Source organism: Vanacampus margaritifer, chromosome 8 (assembly GCF_051991255.1).
Source record: "Vanacampus margaritifer isolate UIUO_Vmar chromosome 8, RoL_Vmar_1.0, whole genome shotgun sequence".
In the NCBI taxonomy this organism is placed as follows: domain Eukaryota; kingdom Metazoa; phylum Chordata; class Actinopteri; order Syngnathiformes; family Syngnathidae; genus Vanacampus; species Vanacampus margaritifer.
In genome coordinates, this window is record NC_135439.1 from 13,645,514 (window position 1) to 13,665,327 (window position 19,814).

General features: G+C 38.4%; 2 protein-coding genes across 3 annotated transcripts; one reads left to right on the forward strand and one right to left on the reverse strand.

Moving 5' to 3' along the window:
- Nucleotides 1-17: 17 nt before the first annotated feature.
- spryd3 (SPRY domain containing 3) lies at nucleotides 18-16,477 on the reverse strand. 2 transcript variants are annotated; one of them, XM_077572995.1, is made up of 11 exons: nucleotides 16,335-16,477; nucleotides 15,152-15,298; nucleotides 14,925-15,000; nucleotides 7,761-7,885; nucleotides 6,581-6,713; nucleotides 6,320-6,505; nucleotides 4,668-4,817; nucleotides 3,176-3,233; nucleotides 2,009-2,128; nucleotides 1,801-1,925; nucleotides 18-1,729 (listed from the first exon to the last, which is right to left on the reverse strand). In XM_077572995.1, exons 2-11 carry the CDS (start codon nucleotides 15,277-15,279, stop codon nucleotides 1,595-1,597), a joined length of 1,236 nt encoding a protein of 411 aa, XP_077429121.1. In that variant the 5' UTR covers nucleotides 15,280-15,298; nucleotides 16,335-16,477; the 3' UTR covers nucleotides 18-1,594. The 2 variants fall into 2 exon arrangements, with proteins under 2 accessions (XP_077429121.1, XP_077429122.1); XM_077572996.1 differs by lacking the exon at nucleotides 16,335-16,477 and adding an exon at nucleotides 16,194-16,333.
- On the forward strand, nucleotides 16,370-19,807 carry LOC144056311 (insulin-like growth factor-binding protein 6). Its single transcript, XM_077572997.1, has 5 exons — nucleotides 16,370-16,483; nucleotides 17,758-18,331; nucleotides 18,552-18,580; nucleotides 18,665-18,784; nucleotides 18,954-19,807. Exons 2-5 carry the CDS (start codon nucleotides 18,025-18,027, stop codon nucleotides 19,050-19,052), a joined length of 555 nt encoding a protein of 184 aa, XP_077429123.1. The 5' UTR covers nucleotides 16,370-16,483; nucleotides 17,758-18,024; the 3' UTR covers nucleotides 19,053-19,807.
- Nucleotides 19,808-19,814: the final 7 nt, after the last annotated feature.

Below are 19,814 nucleotides of genomic sequence, written 5' to 3' on the forward strand. Positions count from 1 at the left end.
AATTAAAAACACAAGGATACAGAATAAGACATTTTAATATGTACAATTCATGTGAGTAAAAGGCACCAGCAAATAGCAAACTATTTCAAATATTAACTTTTTTGGCTTGTATTGGATTGTTTCACACAAAAGAGCCATCAGCGATATAAGGCCTGGCTTGGCTGATTGTTTTGAAATCATGAGCTGAGCTGAGAGTGAAAATGTGCACAAGGGCACCATTTGGCCATTTTTAAAATACTGATTTTAAAAACACAGTGACATGAATAAAGACAATACATGCTGATGTAACGACAATGATACACGTGCAGGCACTTTGGTCAGAACCGTCTACAGTTGGCTGCTCTGATGCCTTTTTTTTTTTTTTTTTTTTTTTTTTAAATCAGTAAAGCTCGTAATCTTATGACAACTTCCATGTATTCAACCATTTTACAGTATACGCTACTTACACTATTCAGGGTCTCACAGCCAAGCTGGAGCCTATCCCACATTCGCACCGAGGCTCAATTTAGTGTTCAGTAAACCGAGCATACATGTTTGTGGCACGTGGGAGGTGAGTGAACACACAACCTGCTTTCTGTGGAGGAATAGAATTGATGCCAGGAAGCTAAAACTCCGATGAAAGTGGGACATCGTCAGAAACACTTATCTTCAATTATGTGAACACTATTTTTTTTTTTTTAAACACACACACACGATGCAAGGCAAAGAAAACGCAATGCAATGTAGAGGACATCTGTGACTTGAATAAATAAAAAGATGATCAGTTTTGATATTTAAATATACCTGAGCGCAATAGATCATAGTTATGGCTTCATTGTCAAGAACATTTCAACTATTTGTATTATTTTATTTTTTTTGGTCAATTATCCTTTCATATAAAATATATATATATATTTCTTCCCTTTTAATATTAAAAGATTGTGTAATTTGATAAAAAGCTTGCAAAATATTGTGTGGTTTAGCAACATTCCCCCAAAAAAATGGGAGAAGAAAAAAAAAGATGTAATCACTTTTTTGGCACATTAGTGTGAGATCGTCAGGCACCTAAGTATCTGCAAATTATGCAGTTTGGAAAAATTTTGTATTTTGGTTCATCCATATATGCCAAAAAACACAGTGTGACAATTTACTGCTCTTCCACTAGATGGCAGAAGATACAATTTGTGTTCAATTTAACAGGCCCAGATTTCACACCAAGTTAAATTTGTGAGTTAATTGAGAAAAGATCATCATTTCACATTTTTTGTTATATTTTTGTTTTTGGAGTACGCTGTGAGACTTTTTTTTAAATGTAAAAATATACGGCTTGGCTCAACAAAAAGAAAATTGTTACGTTCACTTTCAGGCCATAAAGTGAAAGAATGACTGCAGTACAGGACTCCCACCACCGAGTGGCAGTAATGTACCATTTATGGGACGTAAAGCCCAGGCACTAAATAAATGTTGATTGCTGCTTATATTGAGCCTGCTCCGCACAATGTGTGCTTCACTTAGAACTTCAAAAATAGACACATCTCACAGCATGAGAAGGCCACGGTTTCATCCTGACGCGCAGCAGCCTGTTGATGAGGTAATGGGAGTCCCGTGGCGGTGTTCAGCCACTGAGGGGGTGCAGGTCCACTTTAACCTTCTCGCCGGTGCTCATCATGCCGATAGTGGGGTAGAAGCCTCCCGCTGGCAAGGCCACCTCTCTGCGCCCCACCACCTTTCCGTTGCGGGTGAAGAACACCTGCCGCGAGAGGACAATGAGCTTTTGGAGGGACAATGAAGAAGCTTTGTGCGATTTTGCCAGCGTCTCACCGTGACCTTGCTTCCCTCCAAGTCTTCCCCTTCATCATCGTCGTCATCGTCATTGCTCGCGTACAAGTCGTTCTGAACCACGGCGGGCTGCGGAAACATTTCCAGGTCACAGTCGTCGGCATCGTCTAAAAGAAGCCGTCAGAAGAAAGACGGACGGTTAAGAGGGCGGGCGTGACGGCGTGGATGGGTGGAGTGTGAGGCGACTCGCCTCCGCCATCGTGGAGGAAGTCACGTGGAAACATGATGCCGCAGCCCATGAGGTCTCCTTCGAAGCAACGCGGTCCGAAGGCGTCGCCGACGCCGCTGCCCTGGAACAACTTGCCGTCATCTACAAAGCAACATCGGGGTTACGTCAATTACATCATTGTGATCAGTGAAAGGAAAAAAAATCTAATTGCACTCAATATTGTGATCTTATATGAGATTATTTTTTCAAGGTCCTCTAGTATGTTTTTTTTTTCAACAAACAAAACAAATAAATATAACTGCATTACAATAAACAATTGCAGTCATAAGAACATAGAGTAAATATTTTGGTGTTATAGGTTAGGTTAAAACAAAGGCTACCAAAATGAATTAATATGAAAGAGTTGTGAATTTACTAAACACTGCTTATTAAAAATATGTATAAGTAATAACTATTAAAAACAATGCCAAAAATAAAACCGTTTGTGTATCATAATTCATTCTAGGGCTGGGGAAAAAAGTCGACCAAGTCAGATTTGTCGACTTTAAAAATTGGTCGACTGAAAATGTCTGCCTTGTAGCTCCACCGGAAATATGTTTACGCCGCCATTATTGTTTGTACACGTTTTTTTTGGCAAACGCAAAGTGGACAGGAAGTTATTGAGCTCATTGTAGCCAAATCAATTGTCTCTAAGTGTCTTTTAAGCACTATTACATGTGTAATGTAGATACGTGAATGATGAATGTGTGAAATAAATGGTAGATCATTGTAAATCACTAGCACGCTAATGCTAATCGCGATTGCTAACGGTTTAGCATAGGCTAATTTTGCTGGTGTATAATAATACTCATGCAAAAAAAAGAAAACAATTAGTAGTTATATCAACTCAATTCAGCTCATGTACATATAATGATGTATGTGTGAACTAAATGGGTGGCTAGTGTGTTCACTTTAAATGGTAATCACTAGTGTGCTAATGCTAATCGCTAATGTTTGCCATAGGCTAATTGTGTTGTTTAATGCTTATGCACAGATGATAATTTAAAACAATGATGATGATAAAAATAATGAGTAGTTATACCCCCTGAATTCAATTCACATAAAAAAAACTAATTAAAAAAATGGAATAATCGATAGGATAATCAATTTTAAAAATATTCGATAGTGACAGCCCTAGTCAATACTCACCAGCATGATAAGCGATGGACCCTCTGCTCCATCCTGGATGTCTGTTTTTAGGATAGTCCTGTGGGACAAATTATACATTTCGTCAAGTATGCGTGAAAATGGACTTTCCTCTTCTGCCCTGAGGTGATGTAAAAGCTGATCTACCAACCAAGGTGTAAAGCTCAGCATCATATCTGTATTTTTGTGCATGTAGATCATTTTGACGCACCGTGACAATTGTTGCTTACAACTGTCAACAGCAAGTGACAAAATGGCCACCCCCTGAAACGGCTAAAAACGGGTGGATTTTGCTGCTTAATTCCTATTCCACAAACACAATATTAATCAGAATAGCATGTTTAGACTAGTGCGGCTGCGTACAACATATTCTTGTAAAGACATTTTTGGGTTGACTTCCACTTTAAGCGCTGTGACTTAAGAGTTTGGCGTGACCTCTGTGCTCGTGCAAGCTTTATCCTTCATCTTTTCATATTGTGTTGCAGGGTGAGGTTGCCTTAAGAGTCTTAAGAATTTCCCCTTATGACGGCTTTGACCTTGCAAAAGAACGACAGCAGAAGTTTGATGTGAGCACTTGCGCTCTCTGCAGCTTTAGCCTTCAACTCTTCAAGTTGTGCATTTAACATGGTGTGGTTGCTTTAAGAGTCTTTATAAACATTTTCTTTCCAAATGCTTTTTGACATCATCAGCCTTGACTTTCTCTGACAGTGGAAGAACATGGCTGACATGTTAGGAATGTCATAAGATTGACCGATCGGACTGGCACAAGATGAGATATGCGATTGTTCCTTCGTGGGCGTGTGCTGGACATTACAAGTGAAACATAATACGCAAAGTGAAAACCAACCTAAATCAGATCAATAGTGAGAGGCAGATTGATTAGTTTTCCTCCAAAGAGAACATGGAAATAAAACCCTTGTGGAAGGACTGAGCAAAGAACAAACTGTTACCCTGACAGGAAAAAAAGATACCTTTGTTTTGATTATTAGAGCAAAAGGAACGACCGACTTTTTTCTTTTTTTTCTAAAAACCACAGACGTGCAGGGAAAACAATTCTAAGAAAAATGATCATGAAAATGACAACTCTATTCTCCGATGTGGCGCCGCGCCCGCCGCCGCCACCGCAAAGTGAAAACAATGAGCACATGGCAGAACATCTCCAGATCGAAGGCCCACTTTCTTCTCCAATATTATTTCAATGACACAATGGCTCGATCATGTATAAACATTCAACAGGTCTTTTTTCCGTTTCCAGATTGTGAATCATTTGCAATCAAACAACACCTAACCAAGTTTCCCCGATGTGACTGCACTTTCCTCCTTAATGAGGGAGATTAGCATCTAAGTGGAACAACCTGCTTCGGACGCAAACGCAGATGTGAGGGCACAATGACACAATATTTATTCTGTTGTTAGCTTTTCCTCCCTCATCCATCATCACGCAGACTGGAAAGAGTGAGCCGCAGCGTGCAGCCTCGCGCCGATGGCCTCGTACCTTGCGCGCCAGCCCCAGGGCGATGTAACATTTCTCCCCGGCGTCTGTGATCTCCAGCTCGTAGTAGTGGAAGCGCGTGTTGAGCGGGCGGAGGGCCTGAGCCAAGCCCACGTCAACGATGCTCTTCCCTTTGCCCGTGTACTCCAGCAGCTGAAGAAACAGCATGCTCATGTTAGCGCTTCAAACATACACAAGACCAAATGTCCCAACAGAGAGCAAAGAGTTGTCATCATGATTCGAATTAAAAACAGACAAACCAATGAAACAACTGATGTTGATAGTATATGAACTCATTCACTGCCATTGACGGCTACAGACGTCAAAAATTCATTTGAACTTTTTCTAATAGTAACAAGAGTGTGAAAACCTAGATTTTTTTTAGAACAAATATAAAATTTGTGACTAATTGTGAGTTAACTAGTGAAGTCATGCCATTAATCACAATTAAAAAATTTAATCGCCCGATGCCCCTCATTTTTAATAATCTTTTTTTTTTAATTGCGTCAGGTGATTAATTTTTTTTATTGTAATTAATCAGATGACTTCATTAATTTACTCACAATTAATCACAAATTTTATATCTTTTTTTTTTAGGTTTTCATACTCATTAACAAAAGTGGAAAACTAAAAGAAATGGTTAAAATGAATTTTTGACGTCTATAGCCGTCAATGGCAGTGAATGAGTTAATAACGGTTTATTACTTGCAAATCTGCACTACTAACATGACAAACTGAGATTTGTAAATTTAGAGATGCAAGTTAACTTTTATAGATTTTTTATTTTTTTTGCTTATCCAGAATATTCTCGTTTTTTTTTCTCTAGCTAGCAAATCAGGCTTTCATAATTATAATAAGGTTTAGTCCAATGCCGATTTTTGGGGAATGTCAATAATGTCAATATTGATGGCGAAACCTAAAATGAGCGACAGCCCAAAACAAACATTGCTTAAAATGTTATGAAAATTGATGTTGATGATTGAACCAAATTTATGTTGCTTTAAAAAAATACTATAAACGGCCAAACATCAATCACTTTTACCGTAATATATGGAAATAAGCAGCACCCCTGAAGCTTGCAAGTTCACGCTGTGAGAAGCCCGTTTGTTTTTTGTTTGTTTTTTTCCCTTAACAGGTCTCCTGAGGACCGTATAAAGGAATTCAGCTAGCATGCGCATGTCGTGACGTACGAAAGAATGGACGTCAGTAAAATGATAGGGGACTAATTTGTAATAATCACGCATGAAGAAAAGGTGTTGCAGACGCTTGTTGCCCGAGGCTGCGATTCCCTCTTGCCTCCTATAATTGAGCTCAGATTTCGTGCACATCAGCATCTGAGTCAGACACCAACACTGCAGTCTGGACGTCTCCAAAATGGGTGGGGAGAGTAAATTGGAGGGAGGTCAATGACCTCTTCGGAAATAATAATTTAATTCTATCATTAAGAATTTGTGAACAATTACTTCTGTATTTGGCATTTCTTGCTTAATAGACTCGGTAATGATTCATATTGTCATTAAAAAAGTGGCAGGCGAGAACTTTCATTTAAAATCCCCAGAAGTGACGAAACACATTACATAGACACTAGCTAGTTTGTGTTCCCCAAACTTTATTGATCGCAAAAACAAAACGCGCTCCGCCTGTTGAGTACTTACAGTGCCAGACACTCGAATGTCATGAAGGCGGCCCCAGTCATCTTCATGGCTGTCTACTATCATCAGCCCATCATCCTCCTCCATTCTCCACTCAGCGTGCAGGTCCAGCAGCACTTCCTCCCCCAGCGAATGCATTCCCACAGCAGGGTAGAGAGCTTCCGCTGCCGGCACGTCCACGCTGCCAACCTGGACACAAAAGTATACGTTACAAAGTCTTCCAATTCACCCAATTGGAAGTCAACACAACGTAACAGTACTTACTTCTTTACCGTTCTTGGTAAAAAAAACAGTCAACTGTCCATCATCGGAGTCCAGGGATATTCCACAGCCGATTCGGTCCCCCCTGCAGCATTTTGGACCAAACTGTTGTCCTACTGTGTTGCCATTGTACAGCCTGCAGGAATAGGAGACATCTCGTACTAGGGCCTGACTGATTAATCTGACAATATAGGTGATTTTAAAATCGGGTGACGATTATTATAAACACTAGAAAAGGTATTCAAACACCAAAAATAAATAAATAAATAAAAAATAAATAAATAATCGGCCCATTTTTTACCTTTTTTTTTTGACATAATTTTTTTAATATTCAACAAAACGTCTTACTTAGGGTTAGGATTCACACATTAAGCATGGAAGAATGTTATATTAATGGAACATTTAGCCTTAATATTTTATTTCAGTGCTGTTCAAACATAAAACTGCAAACTGTTTGTTAAATGCTCAGTTATAAGCCTGAATTTTAAGATAAATACATACATTTTCATACAAATCTTGCAGTGTACATGTACAAGTTTACTGATTAGTATTTTCTAAATTTGAGTAAAAAAAAAAAAAAAAATCGCAATAATCAATTTAGAGATTCGTATCGGGATTAATCAGAATCGAATCGAATTGTGACCTATGAATCGTGATACGAACTGAATCGCCAGGTACTAGGCAATTCACACCCCTATTATACATGTATAAAAAAAATATATTAATTAACCAATGACTCAATTATCTGAAATGTATTCTGTCAAATCAACATCGACCTTAAAAAAAAAAAGATGATTAAAAAAAAAAACAAGCCTTACTGTATGTTGATACAACTTATAGTGATGATGGCACTGGCTAGGAGATTTACTGTTGATTTCTCTCCATTCCCACCACTGTGAGACTTTTTAAGGGGAAGTGTGACAGTCAAGTATTGAATTCGCATGAATTCACAGCGCATGCAAAACCAAATCTGTATGGAAATGTTGCGCATTCAGTGTCATGTGTACATTTATAGGTCACCTTTCCTTAAAGTTCCTTCAGTGGATGACAGACAAGTTAAATGTAAGTGACAAGTGAGCTGCAGGCAACTCCCACGTTATGAACTCCTTAACATGACCGCAAGTCATGATGTGCATACCTCAAGGGGAAAAAAATAAAATAAATAAATAAAGGTCACACGTACTTGCCATCATCTGCGTGGAAAGCCACAGAATTTGGGAGCCAGCCCGGCTGATGGTCCAGCTTGTACAGTTGAGGCACTAAACCAACAGCAATCATCCCCCTCACTCCTGTATCGACGATTGTCACCTAAAAAAACAACAAAAACACAGTAGCAAATCTGTAAGAACATTAGATTAAAAGATGCCATCTATGTATATGTGGCATGGCGCACATAATGTTCTAACTAAAACGTGTGTCACAAGTGCTTAAATGATACAAAAATCTAACATTTTTACATGGTTTTACTGTACACAAGTGATCTAATAAAAAAAATAATTTTAAAGAGTATTTTTTATTTTACTCATCATATTGAACATTTTTCATGTGTTCCTGAAATCACTATCCTCCTTTTCATGATGGGGTCACTGCCCCTTTAAGAAACTCTTGTGCCATCATGTCCGCCATTTTGTCTTTCTTGAAAAAGGAGGCTGAAACAGTGTGGCTAGTCGCAGAATAAATATTTACTTATGTTTCATAACGTTCAGATTACGTGTGTAGTTGGAAACTGTCACACTTAACATCGCCCCTCCGTCAGAGTGACGTAACAGTTCATAGAAAAACGTTTCAGAAATGTGAAAAGCAGTAAGCGTGCTAAATGAATTATGTTGCTAAAGGCTAGTTGCCGAATAAATAGTTGGCTTAGGTTTCAAAATGTTATATTATGTGATGTGTATTATAGTTGGATATGGTCACGCATAACTTCTCCACTCTGTCAGTTTATCTGCTCAGTAAATAAATGTTAATTAGCCATTAGCTTGCATTTATTTATTTATTTCCCCCCAAAAAAGTGACTAAGCTTGACCAATATGCATCTACTTAATACAATGAATATAAAGTTCAATGGAATTTATTTTGTTAATGGTGAAATGGAGATGTCTAAAAAGCACATATCCAACATCAAAAAATTGCAAGTCAATATTGACAATGACAATAGATGTCCAACTCATATTCAAACTACTGACTCAGAGTGAAGCTAGGAAGCGGTCTGTGCCGTTGTTATCGCAACTGAATACCGAGCGTGTGACGTGATTCCTGGGAAGCCCTGCATGGAAGCGTACAAGCTGGAGCGCTGCTGGCAGACGAAGGGCAAGCAAAAGAGGAAAACTTCAACTTCTTTCTCATGACCTCAACGGATCCCTTAAAGATCCCTCGTGATTGAGAAGCGAATACATCTTTTTTTTTCTTTTTAAATCTGTCAGATGGCCCATAAATACTGACATCAGATCTATGAGGAGGTCGCGTCGCTGATTAGGCCCCCAACCCCACTGACGCAGATGTCCTCCCCCCCTCCCTTCTCCACTGCGCCTCCCACATTGTGAGTCATAAGAAGGAAGCGCATGCAAGTCGAAAGGTTAAAAGGTGTGGTTAGTGTATCACTCCACGGTAGACTGGGCCGCGTGGGTGTGCTCGGCAAGTCTGAACATGGTTCCGTCTGCCGCTGCAAGTTAGCATCGAAATCATGTATGGTGTAATTTCCAAAGTTGAATCTTCAATAAGATGTCGAAATAAATGCTTTTCCAATAAACCAACTCATATGTTCCTTTTTTAAAGCCCTACCCATCTACGTTTACTAAAAATACGTTTACTACGTGTATGCAGTAAACGTGTAAATATGTTCTATATTTACAATTTATTAAATTTGAATTATGAAAACATTTGCATCTCATCCATGCTGGTGTCAATGTTTATGTAACACTTAAGTAATTATCATGTGTTACTTTCATAAATAAATACTGTAACTTATTTGCTCCCAAAAACGTATAAATATGTTCTATTTTAAACGTTTTACGTGTATCAAAGACGTATTTAGTTTAGTTTTATGGGGGGCGGGGGGGGGGGGTTAATGCAGAAGGTCTGTTGTGATGCTGTGACGTAGGAAAAGACAGATTTTAACGTCAGTTTCAGCCTGGAAGTCAAGCAGCGTCACAACAGACTGAATTTGACTTTTACGTTTACTGTAGCCCATTAAAAGATGGAAACAAGTTGCAAACGTGTATGCAGTAGCACACTGGCCACATTATCAGCTGCCATACTCCATGCGGGCAGAAGCACGTACTCTCCTTCGCGAGCTGAATTTGTCACAGGATAAACAGCCAAAAAATATCATCTGGATCCAGTCAGAATCGTTCATGCTTCAAATTATTAAGGCCAAATTGACGCAACGAGGAGCTTCTCACTTGATAAAGTGCCATGTCGGGAGGCATATTTTGTGGTCAGAGGAAAACAATGCGGGATCACATCATCGATTATTATTTATTAATTATTCAATTCTTAGGTGGCAGTCATTCTCCTGGTTGGTATCGGGACATGGGGTGCATACAATAATCGATTTATTGATTGTTGGGAATTCCGATTCTGCTGAATTGATTGTTCATCCGTCGTCTCTTGTAAAATTTAAGGCAAAAATAGCACGTACTTCTTTGCTGTAGCCAGCAGTCTCAACTAGATTGCTGTCTAAAGAAGACCAACGGGAATTTGAGCCTCAACCACTTCATGATAACTCCTCCAGGCAACGCTATTTAATTCAGTACAACACTAGCATTAAAACAGGAGTTCAGAACATTCACAACGATTCTCCCATACAAACCTAATAATTTAAAAACAACAATTAATAATTGATATGCACTTTTCCACATCGTTTATGAAAGAAATACTTTCAGGGCAAATTATCTTACTGCAAAAAAATTATATACTGTATGTACTTAGAATTTTTTTTTTTACACCCCTGCTCAAATGCCAGTTGTTTGTTTTGTGATATTTAAAAAAAAAAAAAAAGAGAGAGACAAAGATCAATAATTTCTTATGTTTTTTTCTCTCTATTGTGATCTATATCTTGTACAATTTGGGGAAGCAAATCTTACCAGAGAATTGATTGAGACTGGTTGATTCTAAAGAGTTACATCCCATTACAAGAGGGTGCAACCACATTATATATATGATTTTTACGGTACTTCCGCTTTCAAAACATTTTTTTTTTTATTAATTAAGCTATACAGGTTATAGGACACAATAATGGTGGAAAATGTTTACAAATAATTTATCTAGGGCTCCATTTTTTTTTATAGCACAATAAAAGCAGGGGTGTGTACACTTTTTATACCCATTGTATATCTATAGAAACTGTATATCCATAACACAAACTGAAACTGTCCTTACTTGACATTACTAAAAAGATGAAGACATTTTTAGATATTATGACAACATATTTATTTCTTTTTGCTTCACAAATCCATCTGGGAAAGACAATAAAATATTTTTCAGAAAAAGATACTTGGAAGGTGATTTGATGAATGTTCAGATCAACAAAACATATGATGTAGTCGGCGCTCACACCCTGACTCGTAAATTTTTCGAGGCCAACAACTAAGATTCCGAGATGGCAAGTGAGCCTGAGGTAAGGCGATATGTGGAAAGTTGGAAAACAGAATGTTCTTTGTTTCATGAAGAAATGCGGTCCTCCTGTTGCTATCCTGATTCTGAACTGCTGCTATGGCAACATGCATGCTCATGATGTAACGGTTACAAGCTTGCAGGTTCATGGTCAGACAGAACACGTCTGCATGGTCAGGTAGAAACTTGTAACTATGGTAACAGTTTTGACAGGTTTTCTGTATGATTTTACACATGTATCTGTTAACAGTAGGGCTTTAAAAAAGGAATAATCAATATTGAATTGATTTTCCTTTTAGAGCGTGATAAGATTCATAAAACCATGACTCGATTATTTTAATATCAACCCCCCCCCCCCCCCATTAATTAACAAGAAAATATGCATCTAAAGGTAATTTTTTTTTTGTATCTTACCGTTTTCTTGAAATGAGCTGTTCACATAAATTTCATTTATGAAAGACCGGACATATTGCACTTTATGACAATTCTGAATCTTTATAATTTATATTTACAATTTATTAAATTAGAATTATGAAAACATTTGCATCTCATCCATGCTGGTATCAATGTTTATGTAACACTTAAGTGAGTATCATGTGTTACTTTCATAAACGAATAAATAAATAATGTAACTCATTTGCTCCCAAAAACGTATAAATATGTTCTATTTTAAATGTTTTATGTGTCCCAAAGACGTATTTATACGTTTTTATTGGGTAATGCAGAAGGTTTTGATACAGCCTCTCAACTGCAAAGAGCGGTTGAAGAAACTGTAGTTATAACACAAACGGCCAGCAGGCGGCAGCAGATCATAGGAAATAAACCAGTACCATATTGAAAAAACCCTCAATTACTCAGAATTCTAAACAGATTTGTGAATAATGATGAAAAAAATGTCCTGACGAAAGAAAAGATTTCAATCTTTCTTTTGGTAGGTTTCATATTTTTATAGCAATAGAACACAATATTCTGTGGGCCTTGCAAAATTGGTCAAAATCCAGTAAAACAGCCGGGAGCGAAGGGGGTTGCTTCAGTGAAAATGGCTGGGAGTGAATGAGTCTAGGTACTGCAACGCAAAATGGAATTTAATGGGTTTTTTTATTTTTATTTTGATCATGTCCTTAATATTTAAGAAGAATAATCAAAATTGGATTATCAATATCAATAAGAATAATCAAAATCGAATCAAACTGAATTCATGTGAATTGAAGAACTTTCCAATTTTGTACCTCATTCAACATCAAAGAATGTTTCAATGTTTTATTTTTAACAGTGACAAACTCCTTTTTACACTTTCATTACCATTAAAATGTTACCTACAACATTGTCTGAATAGTTAATGGTTTTAAAGGCAACAGTTTGACCCTGGATGCGATTACCGGTATTTGTAATTTCATTTTTTCCAATGGGAAAGGTTGTTTCCAAATTCAAACAAATCAGCGGTCAACCACATCATTGAAGGGTCTGTATACAATCTGGGATACTGTATTATCATTTGTATCTAGATTAAAGCTTCCAAGCTAATTCGAACAAAGTGTACTGATATCTTAATTATTAGGACTCATGCAGGTGGAGACACACAACCAATACCCGAAGCCTGTTATTCGTTTTAAATTAAATAACACGTTCTATACAGTAGACATACAGACTAGGGAGGGGAAAGAACTGACGGTGAAAAAGATTATTCTGGACAGGTCATTGTTAACAAAAGTGCATCATTCCATGAGCTATATCTCATGTGTAGGTGTAGACGGGAAAATGTGAGGGGTTAGTGGAACACCATAAAAGGCATCCATATGGTGTAACATCTCCCACCGGGGGCTTTTCCAGTTATATTGTCAACTTCCCCGACTGATTCACTGACAGCACTTCCTTGACCCGAACTCGAAATCAAGGCGGGTTTATCGACATCCAGCGCAGATGGATGAGCCTGCGGGCCAGCAACGATGCAAACAGTAAGCGCTTTTTGCTGAACACACCCCAGAGACGCTAATTACGGGCCTGACGCCCCACCGCAATCGCAGCCAATTTTTTGGTCGTTTGTCAGAAGTGAGTTACAAACACACCCCATTACATACCTACAGAGAGAGGGGAGCGTTGTCACGATCCCATAATTATGACTTCATAATATTGTACAATACCTGCCACCAAGAGCTTGGCAAAAATAAAAGCATTAAAAAAAATGGAAAAGTAGCAATAAGAGTTGACAGAATATCTGGTCTGGAATGCACTTAAGTGTGGGCAGTTTTGTCATCCTGAGCTTCAACACTAACGCAATAAAAATGTGTTGGAAAGTTTTTCCGTGTCTATTGAATAAAAAAATAAAGTATCGAAATTATGGTAAATACCACATCTCGAATAGAAAATTGCACGTGAACGCCCCCTCGTGTCGTATTTTCCACTGGACAACTGGGAATTTATTTTGATACCCGAGTTTCCGAGCTGAGAGAACTTTTCAAGTTTCAACATGGCGGCGAGTGCCGAAAGATTTGTGAAGGGCGTTAACGTTCGCCAGCAGGTTGTTTTAGAATCTACACAATTATGTAGCATACACGATTCAATGTCCTGTCCTTTACAACTCATTATTTGTCATAATTGTTCGGTTTTACGAGCAAAGAGAACATCAGCTGCTATGTGTATTTTTTTTGTATTTTTATTTATAACAACAAAAGCACATTGAACAGAACTCGGTCGTAATTAGGAGATTCCAAATGGTAAGGTGCATCTTTCCCATAGCACGTGAAGGCAGGGTCAGTTCAAAGGGGCGTTCCAATGCAGTTGCACACTTCCTAGCATGAAGACAGAAAAGTCCGACTTCCCACTTTCCTTGAATGCAGCGTAAGTGGCAAAGGTGGCTTTTTTTCCTTTTCTTTTTTTTTTATACAAATACAATGTCAATTTTGCAGATTTAATATACAGTGGGTAACTTGTGTTTAATAACACAAAAGGTGTGTAGTTTTAGTTTACCGTATTTTAGTTGTGTTTAGTTTTATTAAAAAATGTTTAATATTCACACTACTAAAGCCAGAAGTCACTTCTTCTTCAATGACAGTTTTTAAATGTAGCTTCAAAAATATTGCCTACACATTTAAAAAGTATTATGATACATTGATTATATCATGTTTTAATTATTTCTATGTTGAATAGTTGCTCATATTTAAAATAAAAAAATAAAAAAATTGAGGTTAAGAAGGAAATCATAGAGCATAACGTTATTATTATTCTATAGCACTTTGACATATACACTTTATTATGAATTTCTTTTTTTTGTTTATTATTAATGATGATGGATAGTTGAATTTAATTAGTAATTTATAATAATAATAATAATAATAATGCATCGGATTCATGTAGCGCTTTTCTAGACACTCAAAGACGCTTTACAATGGTATAGTTACATTATTCTTGCACTCACATCCACATTGCGGTGGCTGGGGTCAGGCTGACAGAAGCGAGGCTGCCAATGTGCGCCTACGGCCCCTCCGACCACCACCAGACATTCGCACCTTCCATACACCGGTGTGAGTAGCAGCGGAGGCATTGTGTGTGAAGTGCCTTGCCCAAGGACACAACGACACATTACTTGGGGGCAGTGGGGATCAAACAGCCGACCTTTGGTTACTGAACAACCGTCTCTACACGCTGAGCCACGGCCGCCACTTTCCACATTATATCAAAATAAACTGAGATTTTACAGTTGAATTTCTTATTTTTACTGTATTACTTTGACACTTACCTCAAAATAGCAACTTCTCTTCGACAATGGCCTCGCCGCCACAAAACAGCCAACTTCATCCGAGTTCCCATGGTACCTGCAAAGAGAATGCAAACACAAAAAGCCACCATTACTCAACACTTTGAAGTGTGAAATACAACAAATGCATGATGTGACTATCCCAAAATGTTTCTTTTATGGTGAAAGTGAAAGTAATCAATGCAGAGGTACAATCTCTTTGGCGTTACCTGAGCACGTCACCATCCCTCAGCATTCTTTTCAGGCGCTCTCGGTAACGCACTGGTCGTACTTCACGAATTTCTCGTATTCGCCTTCTCCAGTTCAAAAAGCGATAATGGAGGTTGATGTCGTCCATTTGTGAGAATCATCACAATCTGAAGCCAAAAGAAACAAATCGGGTCATTCAAATATATATATATACATATATATATATATATATATATATATATATATATATATAAATAATATCAGATACATAAAATCTGAATTGCTCGTTTCATCCATCCACTTCCAATAGAACTTATCCTGTTAAGGGTTGTGGGAAGGTAGAACCCCCCTATTGCCTGAACTGGTTGTCACATCAGTGAGTGAAAATTGAACCCATGAGAAGACAGGTGAGTGAACTACTACACCATTCGTAACCTAAGTCTCTAAATGAAATATCACAAGTGCCTGAATATATTTGCACAAAAAAAACCATGCTGTTCATTTCATAAAAGTAGCACTGTGTGAGACCAAGACATAAAAAAAAACACTGTATATGTGGTTAAGTAATTAGACATGGCTATGATGATACATAATAGCTCTGACAAGTCAATTAGAAGACTAGAAACCATTCAAACAGGTTTAGAAAGCAGACCAAATTGACGTAAATACAGTGGAAGAGGAACATGTTAGTACATATCACACCAAAAGGCTATCATAGTTCAACACAAACACACTTGACTATGTAAAGACCAAAATAGTGGGCTCGATTAAACTTTTTTGAGGGGTACTTAAGTAGCAGAAGACTCAAATGCGATGGGATACAAGTTCCAGTGTTTTATTTTAAGTAATGCAACACAAAGATACAGTATATGAGAATCGACCATTTACAATCCCGGGTTGAACGCAAGCAAACGCTACGGTATGTCGGTCACACACGCGTGGAAACATTGTAACCAAACGTCAACACTTCAGTAAACATTCTAAAATCGTCCGAAGTTGCCCAAACAGAAACGTGCAATTCCGACACTTTTGTTTACATATTTACGAGGTGTCCAAACGCACCACAAGATTCACCAAAACGACACAGTTGTCCGGCTAGCTGCTACTTTTCGCTCTGAGTGATTAAAACCGCTGACAACCCATCGATACGTCGGTTTTAACTCAAACTAGTTACATTCCCGCTTTCGCATTCTACTTTCTTACTCTTTGACAAGTCGTAACTCGATGTTCTTCTGACTTTCTTCTGATTTTAGGCAGATGAAGTATTTTACTTCGTGTCCACTGTCCAACCGGTACTACCGGAAGTTCCGCCTCTACAGCCAATCGGATCCGCGGACTAATAAAACGTGCGCGTGAGTATTTTTACGTGCGCGTTCAAGGCGCATAACGTAACTGCGCCCGAACTGTATGTGTGTTTATTTATACTGAAACGATCTTTTATGTTTAAGTTTCAAGGGATTACTCATTGTAGTTTTTCAGAAAATCAAACATGTTTTCCCCTCGACAATAAAGACAGCGGGCAGCTGACATTTGGTCCAAAAAAAAAAAGTGTTTCATAACCATATGGTGCAATATCTGTCCAAAAGTCAGCAACACCTGTTTTGAAACTATATTTTATCCATGCAACAAATGCGTAGTGTCCAAAGATCATGTGTGCCCAGCTCAACTCTAGAGCATTTAAAAGAAAAACTGCAGCTGTAACATAGTGCTGTACAGATCAAACAAAAACACACAATAATAATAATAACAATTATGATTATTATTATGATTATTATTAAAATATACAAGGATAAGCAGTACAGAAAACGGATGGATGGAAAACCTCCCTTCACATTGACATTTGGCATACAGGAGGTCCAACTTTACACATGTAGATTGTGCAATGCTGTAGCAGATGTGCTGTGGACCTTTTGTGCATGACACCAAAATAAATTTCTATATGGACTATAAAATAAATCAAATTTTACTTTTAAAAACAAATATCAATTATTTGACTGGTATTTCTTTTGAGCAAATGACAATACTGAAACTATAGAGCTGCTAAACAATAGTACAGTACATAAATAGAGAACTTTTTTTTGCAGTGCTCTGATTGGTTAGCTTGGATAAATGACACCTTAAAGCAACACTAAGGAACTTTCAGTTTATGTTGATTATGGTGGCGCCAAATGGACAAAAGCGGTAATGTTATGCCTGAAGGAAGACCACATTTCCCATGGCATTGCCTCTTTTTTTCATGCATCGACATTCAAATTGACTTCCGTCTATGTAACGAATGGGTGACGTATGCCATAAAGCAGTCAGCACATTTGGAGTTTTTTTGCGTGGCAGTGTTCCTACCATCCTCCTCAAAGTTGCTTAGTGCCGGTAAAAATGATACAGATCCTCTCAGGCCATGGCGAAGGTACCGTTCAACTAGTTTTAAGTCGATGTTTCATCAGAAGAGTTATGAAAATATTTTATTAAGGTTGAAAAGTTCCTTTGTGCTACCTTAACTGGCATAAAAGCAGAGTATAACAACTGTCAGTAGTGATTTATGCTGGCATAGAAAACATGACTATCCTTCAAGATGACAGACAGCAAATGGTATGAGCGTGCGCGTGTGTGTGTGTGTTTGTGTGACAAGGAGAAATGGGGTGTGCTCAGCTCTGTGGAAATGAGAAGGAAAACTAGCATTCTTCATCATGCACCCTCCCATACCTCTCCTCTCCAGTTTGGCCCTTTAAAAGCTGCTGCCAGTGCTATCTGTCAGCCTCATTATCACCATTTCTTGGCTTGAGCAAATTCCTGTCCACCTCTGGAAGCTAAGTGGAAATAAACAAGGAAGCTTCTGAGGTCCTCGGAGAAAACAAGCATCAACAAATCACGGCCCTGGACAACTTTCAAGTGGGAGATGCTTCTGCGTGTGAATATGTTGGGGCTGCTTTTCCTGCAGCCACTTCTTTCCAGCACAAAGCCGCTAACAGCACCGTCCAGGGGATGCAAAGGAAAGCCCTTCCAAATGAGCATGCCGGGAGATTTAAATGTCACCGCTCTGACCATTGGAGAGCCATGTGGGGTGTACACACTGAGCTGTGCCAGCGGCCTGCGTTGTGCACCTGCGCCAAATGACCCGCGGCCCCTCCGCACCCTGCTAGAGGGCAGGGGCGTGTGCAGCAACGTCAGCGTCATCAGCTGGACGGAAAAGAGCCAGACTGCAGGTAACATTTCCGGTTTGGTGCCTGGAAGGCGATTTTGATGGATGTGCATGCATCAGCAACTCGTATTGCTGCAGTGTTTTTAATGCTATTAAAAACTCATTATAATACAAAAAAAATAGCAACACTTTCCAAAACAGTGAGTTCATCAGACATTATTGGATGATTGATTTTAGGTGTAAACACATACAATAGTCAACTTGTGATGTGTTTCTTCTCTTAGATCCCGCACCTACCGAGAATCCAGCCGAGGTAACCATCATCTTCTCTAATAATTATACACTATTGGAGACAGTTAACGATTAGTCATACTTTAAAAATCCTCTCCACTGACAGGCCCCATGTCGAAAGCTGCTAACCACACTTATCAGAGGCCTCGATACCCATTTATTCAAGTCCCATCATGATATCTACATGCCCAACTGTGATAAACGTGGCTTCTTCAGAAAGAAGCAGGTGAGTAAATGAATGGATGGATGGATGGATAGATAGATAGATAGATAGATAGATAGATAGATAGATAGATAGATAGATAGATAGATAGATAGTCTTTAAAAAAAACGTACATGTGTGTTTGCATACGCACATATGAGATCCAGTTTGTTGTTTGTTTGTGTGTGCACAGTGTTGGTCCTCTCGAGGTAAACAACGCGGTCGGTGCTGGTGCGTGGATGAGAGTGGCATGCCGGTGACGTCACAAAAACACAAAGGCTTGACTTGCTGAAGAGTGTCACTGCTGGATTAAATAAAGGAGGGAAGTTTGGCGGCCAGCATGGGCTGATGATAAAGAACCTCCTCACAAACTTTAGGAATTTCGCGTCTGTGCCTCTCTTCTCATTCAGCAGCGGTTTCAGGTGTAACTTTGATCATTGGTGCCCTCTAGGGAACACATAGCGAACTGTTTTGGTCAGACGCTTCTGTATTGGATGGAAGTGGATCTAATTAAGTATCTGGCGTGTGTTTGCATATCCTTCCGATTGTTACATGTTAACATAAACTGTGCCTGTCATTTACCAACTATGATCACATGTAATAGTTTGCTCAGTCTAGGTAAACTCGATTCTTTGTCAGCACATATTTTCTATAACATATTTATACAAGATCAGTATTTCTTTTATTTTTTTCCACCACTGCTATTCTAGCAGTGAATCAATTGTATAATAGTATCTATTTGTCACATTATTTATGGTCATATATAGACATGAACAAATGCTAATTAGCAGGCACGAGAAAAAAAACAACAACAACAACATGGACTTTGAATGCTGACTTATGAGGATATTTTATTTTATTTTTGACTTATTAAAACACATGATTGTGTCATTAGGAGTGTAGTTGTATGGCTCGCCACTGGGTTGGTACCCTCAAAGTTACAAAGCTTTATAATGTACTTCAAGTATAATAGCTGACATTTTGGGAACATAACTGAGCCATTGGATTCAGTTCAACTTTGACATTTCATATGTGTACAACGTTTCATTGTAAA

What these genes read in the sequence shown, in the direction of transcription:
- LOC144056311 (XM_077572997.1), top strand. Translation starts at nt 18,025, where the DNA reads ATGCTTCTGCGTGTGAATATGTTGGGGCTGCTTTTCCTGCAGCCACTT. An exon ending in GGAAAAGAGCCAGACTGCAG is followed by an intron (nt 18,332 to 18,551) that starts GTAACATTTCCG and finishes TTCTTCTCTTAG; the next exon opens with ATCCCGCACCTACCGAGAAT. An exon ending in GCTTCTTCAGAAAGAAGCAG is followed by an intron (nt 18,785 to 18,953) that starts GTGAGTAAATGA and finishes GTGTGTGCACAG; the next exon opens with TGTTGGTCCTCTCGAGGTAA.
- spryd3 (XM_077572995.1), bottom strand. Translation starts at nt 15,279, where the DNA reads ATGGACGACATCAACCTCCATTATCGCTTTTTGAACTGGAGAAGGCGA. An exon ending in GTCCATCGCTTATCATGCTG is followed by an intron (nt 2,129 to 3,175) that starts GTGAGTATTGAC and finishes GTTGCTTTGTAG; the next exon opens with ATGACGGCAAGTTGTTCCAG. An exon ending in CTTCCTCCACGATGGCGGAG is followed by an intron (nt 1,926 to 2,008) that starts GCGAGTCGCCTC and finishes GGCTTCTTTTAG; the next exon opens with ACGATGCCGACGACTGTGAC.